Source organism: Amphiura filiformis, chromosome 2 (genome assembly GCF_039555335.1).
Source record: "Amphiura filiformis chromosome 2, Afil_fr2py, whole genome shotgun sequence".
NCBI classification, from domain to species: Eukaryota; Metazoa; Echinodermata; class Ophiuroidea; order Amphilepidida; family Amphiuridae; genus Amphiura; species Amphiura filiformis.
This window is the reverse complement of record NC_092629.1, coordinates 36,340,710-36,354,691: the sequence shown is the minus strand read 5'-3', so window position 1 is coordinate 36,354,691 and position 13,982 is coordinate 36,340,710. Positions and strand designations below refer to the sequence as shown.

At 36.6% G+C, this 13,982-nt stretch overlaps 1 protein-coding gene across 1 annotated transcript in view; it reads left to right on the top strand.

Moving 5' to 3' along the window:
* Positions 1–694: 694 nt before the first annotated feature.
* LOC140171567 (uncharacterized) overlaps positions 695–13,982 on the top strand; it is a 40,897-nt gene continuing 27,609 nt past the window's right edge. Inside the window, exons 1-7 of the mRNA XM_072194846.1 lie at positions 695–782; positions 2,574–2,681; positions 3,410–3,634; positions 3,937–4,164; positions 5,597–5,920; positions 10,565–10,687; positions 12,269–12,379. Of these exons, the coding sequence (XP_072050947.1) occupies positions 695–782; positions 2,574–2,681; positions 3,410–3,634; positions 3,937–4,164; positions 5,597–5,920; positions 10,565–10,687; positions 12,269–12,379 (1,207 nt within the window). The remainder of the gene's footprint in view (positions 783–2,573; positions 2,682–3,409; positions 3,635–3,936; positions 4,165–5,596; positions 5,921–10,564; positions 10,688–12,268; positions 12,380–13,982) is intronic.

Below are 13,982 nucleotides of genomic sequence, written 5' to 3'. Positions count from 1 at the left end.
ACCTCGTTGACTTGGGGATGATTTGAAATGACCGCCAATTATGACTGTTTGATATTTATTACCAGCAATGTGGAAAAAGATACACATGTAGAACCGAAAAGAGGTACCATTTGTTGAAGGAGCAAAGTTCAACAAACCATAACCCCGCTTCTGAATATCGTTTGAAGTCAAATGATAATACAATTTTAAAGCTTATGATATATATTTTCTAAACACGAAATAAAACGAAATTGACCGGGCCGAATTTACATTCGTGGTGTACGGTTACATATTACTAATGTAAAAAGCAGCAATAACAAGTTCAAAAAGGATCTGAAATTTAGCTGTATTTTGACCAAAGTTGCATAGAAATGCCACAAAAGAGCGTCTGACTTACAAACTATTCCAAGGCCGCCCACGCAGGTTGCCTATTTGTTCCATGTGGAACGAAACAATTCATGTCACGTACGCACCTGCCACATAGTTTAAAAAAAACACTGTCAAACGCATCCTACCGTGGTTAAGAGGTCGATCTGGTGTTCCAACCAATGGTGGGTCATTAACCACATATTTTGTTCCATATGAACGAAACAATTCATATCACGTACGCACCTGGCAGACAGTCACAAACGGTCAAACGTATCATACCGTGGTTAAGAGGTCGATCTGGTGTTCCAACCAATGGTGGGTCTTTTCTGCCACAGTTAAAGGAACAATGTCCAGTATGAAGCAGGATTGGAACTGGGTGGCAATGATATTGGTAATATGCTTCACCATTTTGGCAATGAGCTCAACCATTGATGGTAAGTGTTTGCTCTAAATGAAAACAAATATCCTGACTTTTGATAACAAAATATAATAAAGCGGATAAAATGTGTGGTACTCGAAAATATTTTGGTGTACATGGGTAGTAGTTGATACTTGAATAATGTATCATAAAGATCAGATATTATAGACTTAAAGACCCATTCAGTGATTCCAGCGCAAGTGTAAAAAATTCAAATTGTTTATAAATTGCTTAAAAGTGAAGGATAAGTTATTCAAATTGTAATTTGGTATTTTGAAATGACAAATTTGGCAAAAAACGAAGAAAACAGCAGTATTGACAAAGTTGAAGCTCCATTCAAATACATGTAGCTAATTTATATACTGTCAGTGTATAAATTACAGATTCATGTAAAATGTCTTATTTTGTCCTAAATACAAGGCTTTCGGCTGAACCACTAGCAGGCTATGTTATCACATGTATGACAATGACAAAGGTACCAAGATTTTTACGATCGTCCGGATGAGCAAATCACTGAATGGGCCTTTTAGAAATAAAGGGTATAATGCACTACCATCCTTTGCATCCAAATTAATAATGGAAGTGAGACAGTAAGAATGTACAAAATAACGTTTTTACTGCCTGGTATGGGTATGGACGTTTGGACAGTATTTATTGTGGGACATTAGAGCACATCAGACATATCGAATTGCATTCTGAATACGAAGAATGTCCTTCTGATATCAAATAATTTTGATTTTTGAAATTCGCAATGTAATACACATTTTATGGCAAATCATTAAAATTGATATTTTTGATATTTAACAGTACTCGAAGTAAACTTTATAAATGTGATGATTTATACTTACAGTGTAAGTAGGTGGGATGAAAAGCCGACGATTAATTGAAAATTTTGACCTTTCGTATTGAACATATGGATTTTTTTCCCAAAAGACCAAAAAAATTAGGTCTTTTGGGGAAAAAAAATCCAAATCTGTAATATGAAAGGTCAAAATTGAAAGAATATATCATTAGATTTATAAAATTTACTTCGAAGACTGTTATATATCAAAAATTGGAAAAATATCAAATTTTAATAATTTGTCATAAAATTTGTATTATATCGTGAATTTCAAAAAAAATAAAATTATTTGATATTAGAAAGACATGCTTCGTATTCAGAATGAAATTCGATACGTCTGGGGGGCTCTCATGTCCCACAAAATACTGTCGAAACGCCATAAACGCTCATTCCAGATCCCTTAACGAAACTGTAACATTTCCAAAAAACAATTTTGACTTCAAAGTTGTGCACTTTTATTGAAACTAAAACTACTGTGGTAATAAGCACCTGTGTGTTGAGTAAACACTCTCCTTGCAAAGAGTAATAATGTATGTATTCTTTTTTTGGGTTGGTAGATTATTCCAATGATTATGGTTATCAACTATTTTAAACTGTTGCGATTTGGTAGTTCACAGCATCTTGCGAATGATAGTGAGCTTTGGCAAAAAATGCATTCGTGTAGAAGAATTCAAATATCATAGATATACTTTTGTAGGTCCTGTGGTTCTTGAGTAACGTTGTAAAGATGGCTGAAACAACATTTTTAACTCATTAACAATAATAAATCAGGAAAATTGTCAAAGTATATGATTTGTAGAATGAACTTTTGCAAACATCAAAGTGTTATTTTGCAATAATATATTGATTTAGATAATGAAAATCGATATTTTGGCTGCTGCGACCAACAATACCTTGTCTACCCTTAGATAAGTTAAATTTTAACCCTAATTGTTTCCAAATGTTTCATATTTAATATGTTTTCAGGCGCTCAATATTGGTTTAAGGATAGCAGATATAGCTATAATGAAAATGGAGTTACTTCTGCTACCGTTATGTTAGAGAGATCTATGTCTGCTGATCCAGTGTCAATTGGTAAGTGCATTGATATTGGACGCATCCATCCACAGCACTAGCAGAGGGAGCCAAATCGTGCATGGGTATTGCTAAGAACAAATTCCTGACAACTTTGGTTGCATCTATTGTTATCGTTGCTGCTATTAAAATTCTTAAATTATTTTGAGCAGGTTCATTTACGATTAGGATTCAGCATCATTATAATTATATTTTTGGTTAGAATGTTTTTCTTGGCATAAACAATAGCTTCTTTTAAGTATCTATCTCAAAGAGGTTTTTATTTTCAAATATGACCAGAGTATGGTTATTATGAATAGGGGTTTTAGAGAGTACACTTGCAGATATTATTTTTTCTTTTCTGCAAGCAATGCAATACTAAGGCGATAGAAAGGATGCGGATTTTAAGAGCCACATTTTAATAGTTAAGCGGTTTTGGAATTTAGATTATATCAACATTTCCTTGAGAAACTACATACTTCTGTTGGTGGCATATGAATAGCTCTATTAAATATACAACAACAGTAAAACACCAATGGGCTATTGCACTTGACATCCATACCCCCCCTATGGAAGACATGGCCTTAATCTCCTACACAGGGAGTGTGAATTATCAAATGAGATTACCTGAATGGGTGACTCCATTTGAAATCTAATACCCCTGTGTGGGAGATTAAGGTCAAGTCTTCAATAGAGAATGTATGGATTTTAACTGGAATAGACAATATATTTTGCCTCCATTTACTCAGCTATCAGCAGTGACTGTCCAACAGAATGCCCGCTACCGTCAGGTTTAACTCAAGCCACTCACGGAGACACAGGCGATTGGGATTACACGTTTACATCTCCCGTGTCATATGATGCCGGACAGAATGCAGCCCCGGTATCCATCACTATAAATGACGATAATATGGAGGAAATGAGGAATATTTTTGCTTGGCGGTGGAGAATGAAGATGAACGGGGAAGTCAATGGTACACTCAAGTCGTCATACCATGGAATGACTGTGAGTTATCAGGAAAAATTCTCATACTCTTTAAATGTAATTTGACCTCGTGATGTGAATTTTTTTTTTCGATAACAGTGACAAAAAACACTTATATACAATGTAGTACATAAGATCTATTCAAGTTTGCATTTCATGGATCAAGAGATTGGAAAGGATGGGGAGAATAGGATTTTCGCAATTTACCAACACCTGTCGACCCCCCTCTCCCAGCTCATCGCTGTCTCTAAACTTCTTATCTTACGAAATTGTACGTTTTGTTTCAAAAAGATTGCGTGGAGACTTTTACACCAAATCTGGGTCCGCCTTCATACACCTTAAGTTATGATCCTACGGATGCAGCAACAGCTCGGTATGGATACGTGGGTCCATGGTCGACTACCACCGCAGATCCGCTAACTGTTCAAGTCACGCCAGAATCGGGTGGAAGCGGGGACGACACGAACATTTTCTTAACTACTTCCCCAAATTACCAGTCGTTCAATTACTATGGAATATGTAAGGATTTCTCTTTCTTCTTCTTCTTCTTCTTCTTCTTCTTCTTCTTCTTCTTCTTCTTCTTCTTCTTCTTCTTCTTCTTCTTCTTCTTCTTCTTCTTCTTCTTCTTCTTCTTCTTCTTCTTCTTCTTCTTCTTCTTCTTCTTCTTCTTCTTCTTCTTCTTCTTCTTCTTCTTCTTCTTCTTCTTCTTCTTCTTCTTCTTCTTCTTCTTCTTCTAAGTGTTAGTAGGCCCTATCATTATTATTATTATTATTATTATTATTATTATTATTATTATTATTATTTTATTATTATTATTATTATTATTATTATTATTATTATTATTATTATCATTATTATTATTATTATTATTATTATTATTATATATAAAGCGAGAGAAATTTGTGTTGTATATAGTAAGAACCTTTTTCGACAATTTGACCTTTGGAATCAACAATTTGGTATCAAAAAACAGGCCAAAGAGACATGGCAGAAAACAATCTGTCCTAGGTTGAAACCGTTGAATACTGAAATTGTTCATGCTTTGTGTGTAAAATTTTTCAATCAAAAATACATTACCTTACCTTGCCATTTACCTTTAACCAATTTAGTAATCATAATCAGACAAAGCTAGACTCCATTGTCACAACATTGAATAGCTGTGACAGGTAAATGCCCTTTTTAAAACTTTCCTTGCTTTATACCTATCTACATGGATCATTGGATCCTTTGGGTGAACTTTGTATTGCTAAAAGAAAAAGAAAAAAAGTTAATTTTTATTCGTATTACTCTCATTGAAACCAGTATCTGTATACCTTTTACAAATTAATACTGATATTTTACGGTATACGTCACGAATAACGATCTGGGGTCGGTTCGCGAAAATACTCATGATTTCAGAGAGATTCAGTACTAATTATTTTGGAATTACGAAAATAATATCTTTTGTTGACAAAAGTAACACAGCTAAATCCTTTAGTTAGATCTAACTGGCAATACAAAATCACATTTTAATCATTTTGCAATTTGAAGGAAAATTGTTGTCTCAAACTTCTAAGTATTCAAAATCTTGAGTGTAGGCTACGAGCTATTGAACTGAAGGCCTATAGATAATAATATCACTGCTCTTCTCCTTATTAGCTTAATTTGTAGAGCATCGGTCCGGTGATCCGATGGTCCCAGGTTCAAATCCTGGATGTTCAGTAAAATGTTTTCACTGGCTGCATTTATGTACTCATGATATGGAGACTTGTGTTAAAAACCTTTCTCATATTTAATATTTTATGTTATTTTTGATAATTAGTTATGGTACAAGTCTTTAAATCATGATTATAGTCAAGTAATAATTCAAATAATACCATACTCATATAGAGATGGGTAATATCATTCTATTTCCACCTTCCATACGCATGTGTCTTATATTTTCTGGTCATTCTGGTTTTTTTTTTTATAGATCTTGACGACTCACTTGCCACTGACGCGAGTGGGGGACATGGTGCATCTGGTTCTGCTGCCTTAGATACCATTATCGTTAAGGATGCTGTTACAGGAGAATTTGCTAATGCAGGTGGTGAGAATTACGTCACAGCTGGCGCAACAGATAACTTCGAGTTATCATATGCGGAAAGTACCGGCGAAATTTCTTTGACACCCAGCGATTCATCAAAGACGGCCATTTCAGAATCGGAAAACGCTCCTGGATTACAAATTCAGTACTTATTTCTTTCTGCCGGCGGTGGCGAGTTTGCCTCATGGAAAATCTGTGGTGCAGGCTTAGGTATATTGAAAATGAATTTTTTAGGGTAAGGGTTGGGTTTAGGGTTAGGTATAGGGTTAGAGTTGGAATTTAGTTATAAGGGGGTGCTCGGAACCCCTCCTGGCTATTAGATTCCAAAACTTGGCAGAAATAGAAAAACGCACGGTACGCAAACCTGTAAACAGAATAAAGACACAGTATTAAAAAATCTTTATTGTGTCTGCATACCGTTGAATGGTTGAATGCATCTTTGGTATGCAAATGACTGTAATAAATGAACCGTGCAAACACACAAGCGATACTGACGCGCCCTTTCTATCTCTATCTTTGCATACCGTTCGTTTTTCACTTAACACACAAAATAGAGTCTGATTTTTTTAGAATACTATTGAATACAGAATGTGATGTGATTTTCCTATTGCCATTATTTTATAATTAAGAGCAATAAAGTTTTGAAGAAGTAAACTTAAAATTCATACATTGATATGGTCTAAATTGCCGCAAACATATCAAGTTACTTGAAATCGGGGCCTCATTTGCAATACCGTACTAATTTCATTCCAACAATTTTGTCCAGGGTTGTAGATCATTGTTAATTGTATCATTCCTCGCAACAGGAAAAAGTGCTGGGTAGAGCCTTTTCAGTGACTGTTCCAGAGTGTGGAATGGCTTCCCATCTACAATCAAGAATGCTAGCAGCCTGGACTCATTTAAGGCATTGATCAAAACTCACTTATTTCCTTAATTTTTGCTGCCATTGCTGTCTGTATTTTTGTATAATTTTTTTTGGTTTTCGTTTCTCTTGCGCCTTGAAACCCTAGGCAAAGGCGCATATAAATACTTACACAGCGTCACGGCTGTGTCTTTTTTCTTACAGGTTCTTTTTTTCTTTCTTCTTTCTGTCAACCATTACATTTGCTCTAGCACTCACATGCTTACATCGATTTTGACCTAACTTGGTCACAATGATCATTGACCGTGCCCCTACACGTCACATGAAACTTGTGGGGTCAAAGGTCACGCAGGGGTCATAGGGGTTAAAAACGTGATTTCAACTAAAAATGCATCTTCTCCTACAAATTACGTACGACAGTGACACCACTTGCACACATGCATTGTTATTAACCAGTGTCTATATGGTGTACACAGATTTGGGGTCAAAGGTCATTAAGGGGTCACTTCCGGTATAAAACGAAAAACCTTCACAAATTTTTATTAGCTAAGTAAAACATAGCGCAGTAACGGTATGTTCACATATGATCTGCAGTTACCCAATGTATATGTGGTATTTTTTTAATTGGGGTCAAAGCTCATTAAGAGGTCACTTCCGGTATAAAAAGAAATACCTTTAAAATGCATCTTCTTCCACAAATTATGTGGGACAGAGATGCCACTTGCACACATGCATTGTTATTACCCAGTGTCTATGGGTGTACACAGATTTGGGGTCAAAGGTCATTAAGGGGTCATTTCCGGTATAAAACGAAATACCTTTAAAATGCATCTTCTCCCACAAATTACTCAGGACAGTGATGCCACTTACACACATGCATTGTTATTACCCAGTGTTTATGGGGTGTACACAGATTTGGGGTCAAAGGTCATTAAGGGACCACTTCCGGTCTGAGACGAAAAACTTTCAAAATGCCCCTTCTGCCACAAATAACATGGCAAAATAATGCCACGTGCACGCATACATTGACATTAGCCAATGCCTATGGGGTTTTCATATATTTTGGGGTCAAAGGTCATTAAGAGGTCACAACACGGCTGTGTTCGTGGTCTTAACCACAGTAAGTCTAGTTGTTGTTATGTTTGGGCTGTTCTTTTTTTAAGAGTCCAGGTTTGGGATTGGTAGCAAAGCGTGGGCCTAGTTGGTAAATGATACTATTGGCCTTTTGACATCGTGTCTATATTTTGCTATTGATACTCACATCCTTAGAATCCTTTGTCAGATGTAGCTTGCTGTTGTTAATGGTGATGCCAATATCCGTGGGTAATCGCTTAACCACACTCGTCTCTGTTTTGGCTATGCTGACTTTTATGCGATATTTCTTAAATGCTGTGTTGAGTTTGTTGGTGTGGTCTTGAAGTCCGGCAGAGTATTTTCTCTGATTATTTTTATTTTCATCTTTGCTTTTTCTAATAAAAATATAATGACAAAAAAGAAAGTCCTGCAGAGTACTGATGAGGCTCTGGTCATCTGCAAAGTGAAGCTCATTTATGTATCCACTAATTGGATTTGTGTCCTTGGCGATCTTGTCCATATAAATAAAAAAGAGCAGTGGTGAAGCACACAGCCTTGGCGTTCCCCACGATGTTAATGGGAACCACTTTGATTGACCACTGCTGGCTCTAACCATGCATATGCTGTCTTCTCCTCTAGCAGTCAACCTCTTACATCATAGCCCTCCATTAAAGCCAACAACGGTTCTCTATGTGCATTTCCTGGTGTGTGTTTTTTTATGTCGGGCATATCTAGGCATTAACAGTTGAAATCTAAGAGATAACGCTGATGAAACTTCGGCCAGGCACAAGTGACCTGGTGAACGAAGGGGGTCGCCGTAGATAGCTGGTCGGAGTATTTTTTACAGGACAGTCAAGTGTAGCCAACAATCGGGCGTTACCCTGATCGGAACCGCCTGAAACGAGGTCTTTATCATGGATCATCTGCCCCGCCATTACCAGATGAACCACGGGGAGAGCGGAGATTTTTTTTGGTCCTGCGGGGAATTGAACCGGGACCTCTCGCAACAACAAAGGCAAAGACCTTAACCAGTGTGCCACGCTGGTGCTTGAACTCAATACACCTTTCGCACAAATAATGTTGGTGCATCATCTGTTATTTCTGAAACCAAATTATGTCTCGCTTTAAAATTGCAGCTCCCCTAAGGACAGAATTTTTCTCGATCTTCTCAAGCATCTTACCGGCGCGCCGTAGGCGATGCCCCTGTATTGTTCACAGTCTCTCTTGCTTTCTTTTTTCAGATAGGAATCACTATTACCTTTTGTCAATTGTCAGCCACCTGGCGTTGCTCTCTCCCATGTGACCTCCCACGCTGCATCAGCCACTTGATTCCAACTTCTCCAGGTGCTTGGATGACTTCTGCTAAGTCGTCGGTACCGGCTGCTTTATTATTTTTGGCACTTTCTTTGACAACATCTCGAACCTCTTCTTTTGAGTTGGAAGGTTCTTCTTCGTGGTTGAAGGGAGTTGAGGAGTTCATTGAAATATACCCTCCATTTGTTGTTTTTGTCTTTTTGGTCAGTGGGTGGATTTTTGGCTTATCAGTGATGTGGGGTCAAAAGGTTCGTCCCTCTGTCTGGCAGAAATTAACCCCATGAGAACTACCTGCCGATTAGCCAAAAAGAAGTTTTCATTATCAATTGGTCCAATCAGCAGCATTGTTAGAATAATTTCACGACGCAAAATTTATTTATTTTATTCATATTTTCTCTACCAGGTTTTCTCCATACCCCTCCCAAGATGCATTGTTACCTGTTTTTACTACTTTTAATTGGTGGAATAATACATTATACATTGTTGGAAACAAGCCTGCACATATAGGGTCCACATCTTATAAGTTCCCCCTGATACTTTTTATAATAAGTCGACAAATATTTTACAAAATGTAAAATAGCCCTATTTGTTTTACGCCTGTGGACCAATTTATAGCATCACACATTATTGCTTTCAGTGGCTAATTGTGGAAGAAAAGAGTCCGTTTTAAAAGTTGAACATGAGTCCATAGCAGTCAGGTTTCAGTTCTTTAACAAACACATAAATAGGTCTGGCCTACTGTATTCTTTGAGATCTGACTCCTATGGACTCAGATGCCACTTTTAACACTGTTTAAAATGGTTTCCTTTTTGACATATTGTGACTGAACGCAATGACGTGTGGCGCTATAATTTCATCCATATGTGTAAAAATATAAGGCTACGTATACATTTATTTTAAAAGTATTCAGGAGGAACTCATTAGTTGTGGACCCTATAGCTTGTCTTGGTAAAGCGTGAAGTTTATCATTTCAGATATAACCATTTGATGTAAAGTCTGCACAAAAAGTAACACAGCTGTTATAAATACGCCTATAGCTTCAGAACTAGTAATTGTTTTCACAATATTTCAACATAGAAAGAAGGATGATTATTTACGCGTATTTTAATACCCCATTTGTCGTCAAATGTGAAACACAACGGTGCTTTTAAAGTAAAATACCCGAATTTAAAAGTTGCAGTTTACAGCAATCAATGGTTATTACACAAGCATTATGGCACTATAACCCTCCATTATCTTCGCGCTGACTTGAAATCAATATAAATAGCTGCAACTTTTAAACTCTGATATTTTTCTTTCAATACAATGCTGTGTTGTTAATATTGAACAAAATTGGACAAATAGGGTATCAAAATGCGCGTAAATAAATCATCCTTCCTTTTACGTTAAAATACTGTGAAAACATTATTAGTTCTGAAGCTATAGGCGTATTTATTATTGATAACAGCTGCGTTACATTTTGTGCAGACTTTATTTATATATTTATTTCTCTTATGTATAATACTTGGTGGGGGCCATTTGGGCAATGTAGTAAGACGATATTCACATGTATTACCAAGGATTCTGTAAAAACTATTTTTGATTACTCCTTTTGGTCATTTCAGATCCAAAGGTCATTCCTATACAATGCGTTTCGGCGTCAGGCTATGTCGACCCGTACAAACCATTTAAAGTGATGGATAAAGATCGGGATCCACATGGTCGAGGGTTTCCGTGCTTTGTATCAGGTCAGTATAGGTCTTAACCCTGGGATATTCAAAGCTAAAGTCTATTTGAAAATGAATACATTATTGCACTAACATATAAAATAAAATTATTAACGCCTTTTTGGGAATGAACTTTTCAGGTTTTTATAAACATTAATTTTAATTCTAGTAGCAGTATGTGAACGTAACCATATCGTTATTGGCAATATCCTGTATTTAGAGTATTTGTACGTATTCTCTTAAAAAATAAACGAAAACGAAATTATAACTAGTCTAGTAAACGGAATAGGCAGTATTTAACAAGGATCTTTCATTGTGGTATAAAGACAAGTTGAGGTACGTTATACAAATTAGCAGTATGCTTCGACTATATTTATAAATACGTAGTTATTATAAATACGCACGTGCCTACCTCCGCGCTGCCATAACGGCTTGTAAACAGTAAGTCTCAAAGTGACCATAGCGGGTGGTCTTCCTGTGTACATTTGAATGCAAAGGCGGTAAACAACGCGAGACTGTGCAGCAAAATTATCTATTTTGTTCAACTTTTGATTATATTGTAAACGTTTCCGTCGGCAAAAACTTTCAAAATGTTGTTTTTGATAACATATTACAAATTCGGATTCCCCATGTGTAATAATTTTGCTATTCAATTAATACTTAAATTTGATAATATATTTATCTAAAGGAGTCCTGTCCTTTTTTAATGGCATGATGATTTGGCCACGCTTGCTGGTCTCTGTATGTCGTGCCCATGGGTCATATGCGTATTTATAAATACGTATTTATAATATAGTCGAAGGTAGCTGATTAGATGGTCAGCAGTTGTATGCGAGTGCATCCTGTATTCTTGAAGACACGTGTTTTTATAACTCGCATCAAAAGACTAAGGCTATTGAAAGGTCAAATGATCATTGAATGCTGTTTTCTGTGCCACACATCGTCATCATCCCTATATCTTCGTGTTAAAAATTGCCGTGATAGTACAGCGAATCCACTCGTTTTTTAACAGCTACGCATCGCGATTCTGTTCGAGATAGGCCGAGCGACTCAGGCTAAGCATACCATGACTATCATATCAGATACCACAGCGTTTCTATATTCTACACATTATTACGATTTGTGCATGCTCCAGTACCCCATATGATGTTTCTATTACAAGAAAAAAATTGTTTTCAGGTAAAACCAGGGTTTTGTTTCCAGTACACTCACTCGAAAAGCAATACACTAATTAGCGGGGCCTTGCAGCTTGCTGTGGATATCTTTTACTGCATTTTTAAAGTAAAAATTTTGAAATCCAAAGTAAAATTGAGATATATTTAATTTTGAGAATGACAATTATACTTTATAGGTATAAAGGAACGCGTTTAGCCCATTCAGTTAAGTTCCAGGTGCATGTCCTATAACACTATGCATATGTAAATTTTCTTTATCTGTGTCAATAATAGAATATTGATTTCAACGGAGTATTGAGATGTATGGAAAAATATTTAATACAGGGTGTTGACACTGTGTGCCGAGTATTTTGTTTATAAACATGCTCTCACATTATATACGGTTAATCATGTTTGTGTTCTTATTCCAATACTCTGTGTGTGTTAGATGAAGATGATGACGGAAATCATTGGATTCAACTTGACTTGGGTCGTGAGTTTGAAGTTCAAAAGGTCGTCATTTTTCCTTTGCAAAGTGACATATCCAGTGTAGCAGATAGTACGTATATCAAACTTTTCCATATCCAAATAAACAAACCCAAAAAAGAAAATCCTCAGTACTTTGAGAGGCCATAACTTTGAACACACTTGACGTAGAGCAAACAAATGGATGCGACCGTTTCAAGAATTTGATTAGCTCCAGTTTGATATTACACTTAACACGTAACATGTTACACTCACCTGAAGTTAGCGTCTGTCAGCGTATATCATCGATAACTGCGAGCCATTTCTGAACGCGGTCTATTCATTTCGGAGAGCATTGTGTACAATTCATCCCCATTATTGAACGCGTATCCTTATACACAGTAAATGAAGCTGCAACGTTTCAAATCGCACCATATTCCATTCAATATCTTTCGATTATTCCGATACTGTTTTACGCAAGTTTGGTTTCGTACCCTAACGAAATTCTGCCTATAGGCTCCACACGTTCACATCAATGTGATGATTTAAAGGCTCATTCCGTGATTTACTCATCGGAAGGACCGTACAAATCATCACAATTCAGGTTTTGTCACATGTGTCATAGATGTGCTAACATAACCTACTTGTGTTTTTTAAACCCATTAGCTTAAAAGCTGAAAGCCACGTATTAAGACAATAAAATACATTTTACACGAATCTGTAATTTCTCTACTTAAGTTTTCTTTGTTTTTTTGCCAATTTTTTTTATTTCAAAAATACCAAATGACAATTTAAATGACTTACCCTTTACTTTTAGGCAATTTATAAACAATTTTAAATTTGTTAATAAGCTGGGATCACTGAATGGGCCTTAAAGTGAATTGTGCTTAAAGTTATGGACCCTCAAAAGAAGTGGATACTTTAAAAAAATGTTTAGGTACAGCAAATACATGCAAATAGGTACAGGTACAGTTTCCTTCGTGGAATAACAGAATCCGTAAGGGCACATTAGGCCTAGTATATACTGTTTTTTGTTTGTTTTGTTTTTGGGAGTGGGAAGGGGGCAGATTAGTGGCTGAATAACCAGGGGCTGAACATTTAGATGGGCGGTGAATGGCAGTTTTTTTAAATTTCAAATACATATTGCACACTTACAAAACGAATGACTATCAGCTGTAAATGTCTTGCAGAATTTAGGGTAGAGTTTTGACGTGACCCAAATAAGACATTTCAAAATAACTCATGGAACAATTAAGTTTCTGACGATACAGTTCTTTCAGGTACACCCTGTATTAGTGTTGTCGGTTTAGAAAACTCCATACCTACCATATTTCTTTTGGCTTTTCTGCATGTGGCAAAATCATCTAAGTTGTAGAAGCATCGCTTGTGCGACATTACGCTTGCTCGACACGTAATTAATAAAGACCACATTATTTATTACCTTCCATGGGGTTAGGGTTCGAAGAGTAGGGTTTGGGCAGAACTCTGACAGTGAAACTCGAACCAACCAAGTTTGATGGCTACGAGATGATATACAGAAGTTGCCGCGAATCACAAATTTGGTACCAGCATAGGCGCCGCCATCTTGGGAAAATGGGGTGCTGTCGACCGTCGCTAGCACCCCCGAACGCGCCCAGCACCATGACTACGCGTATCAGTCCCGGCCCACCGACTCAACACAAAAGTTGACAACCATG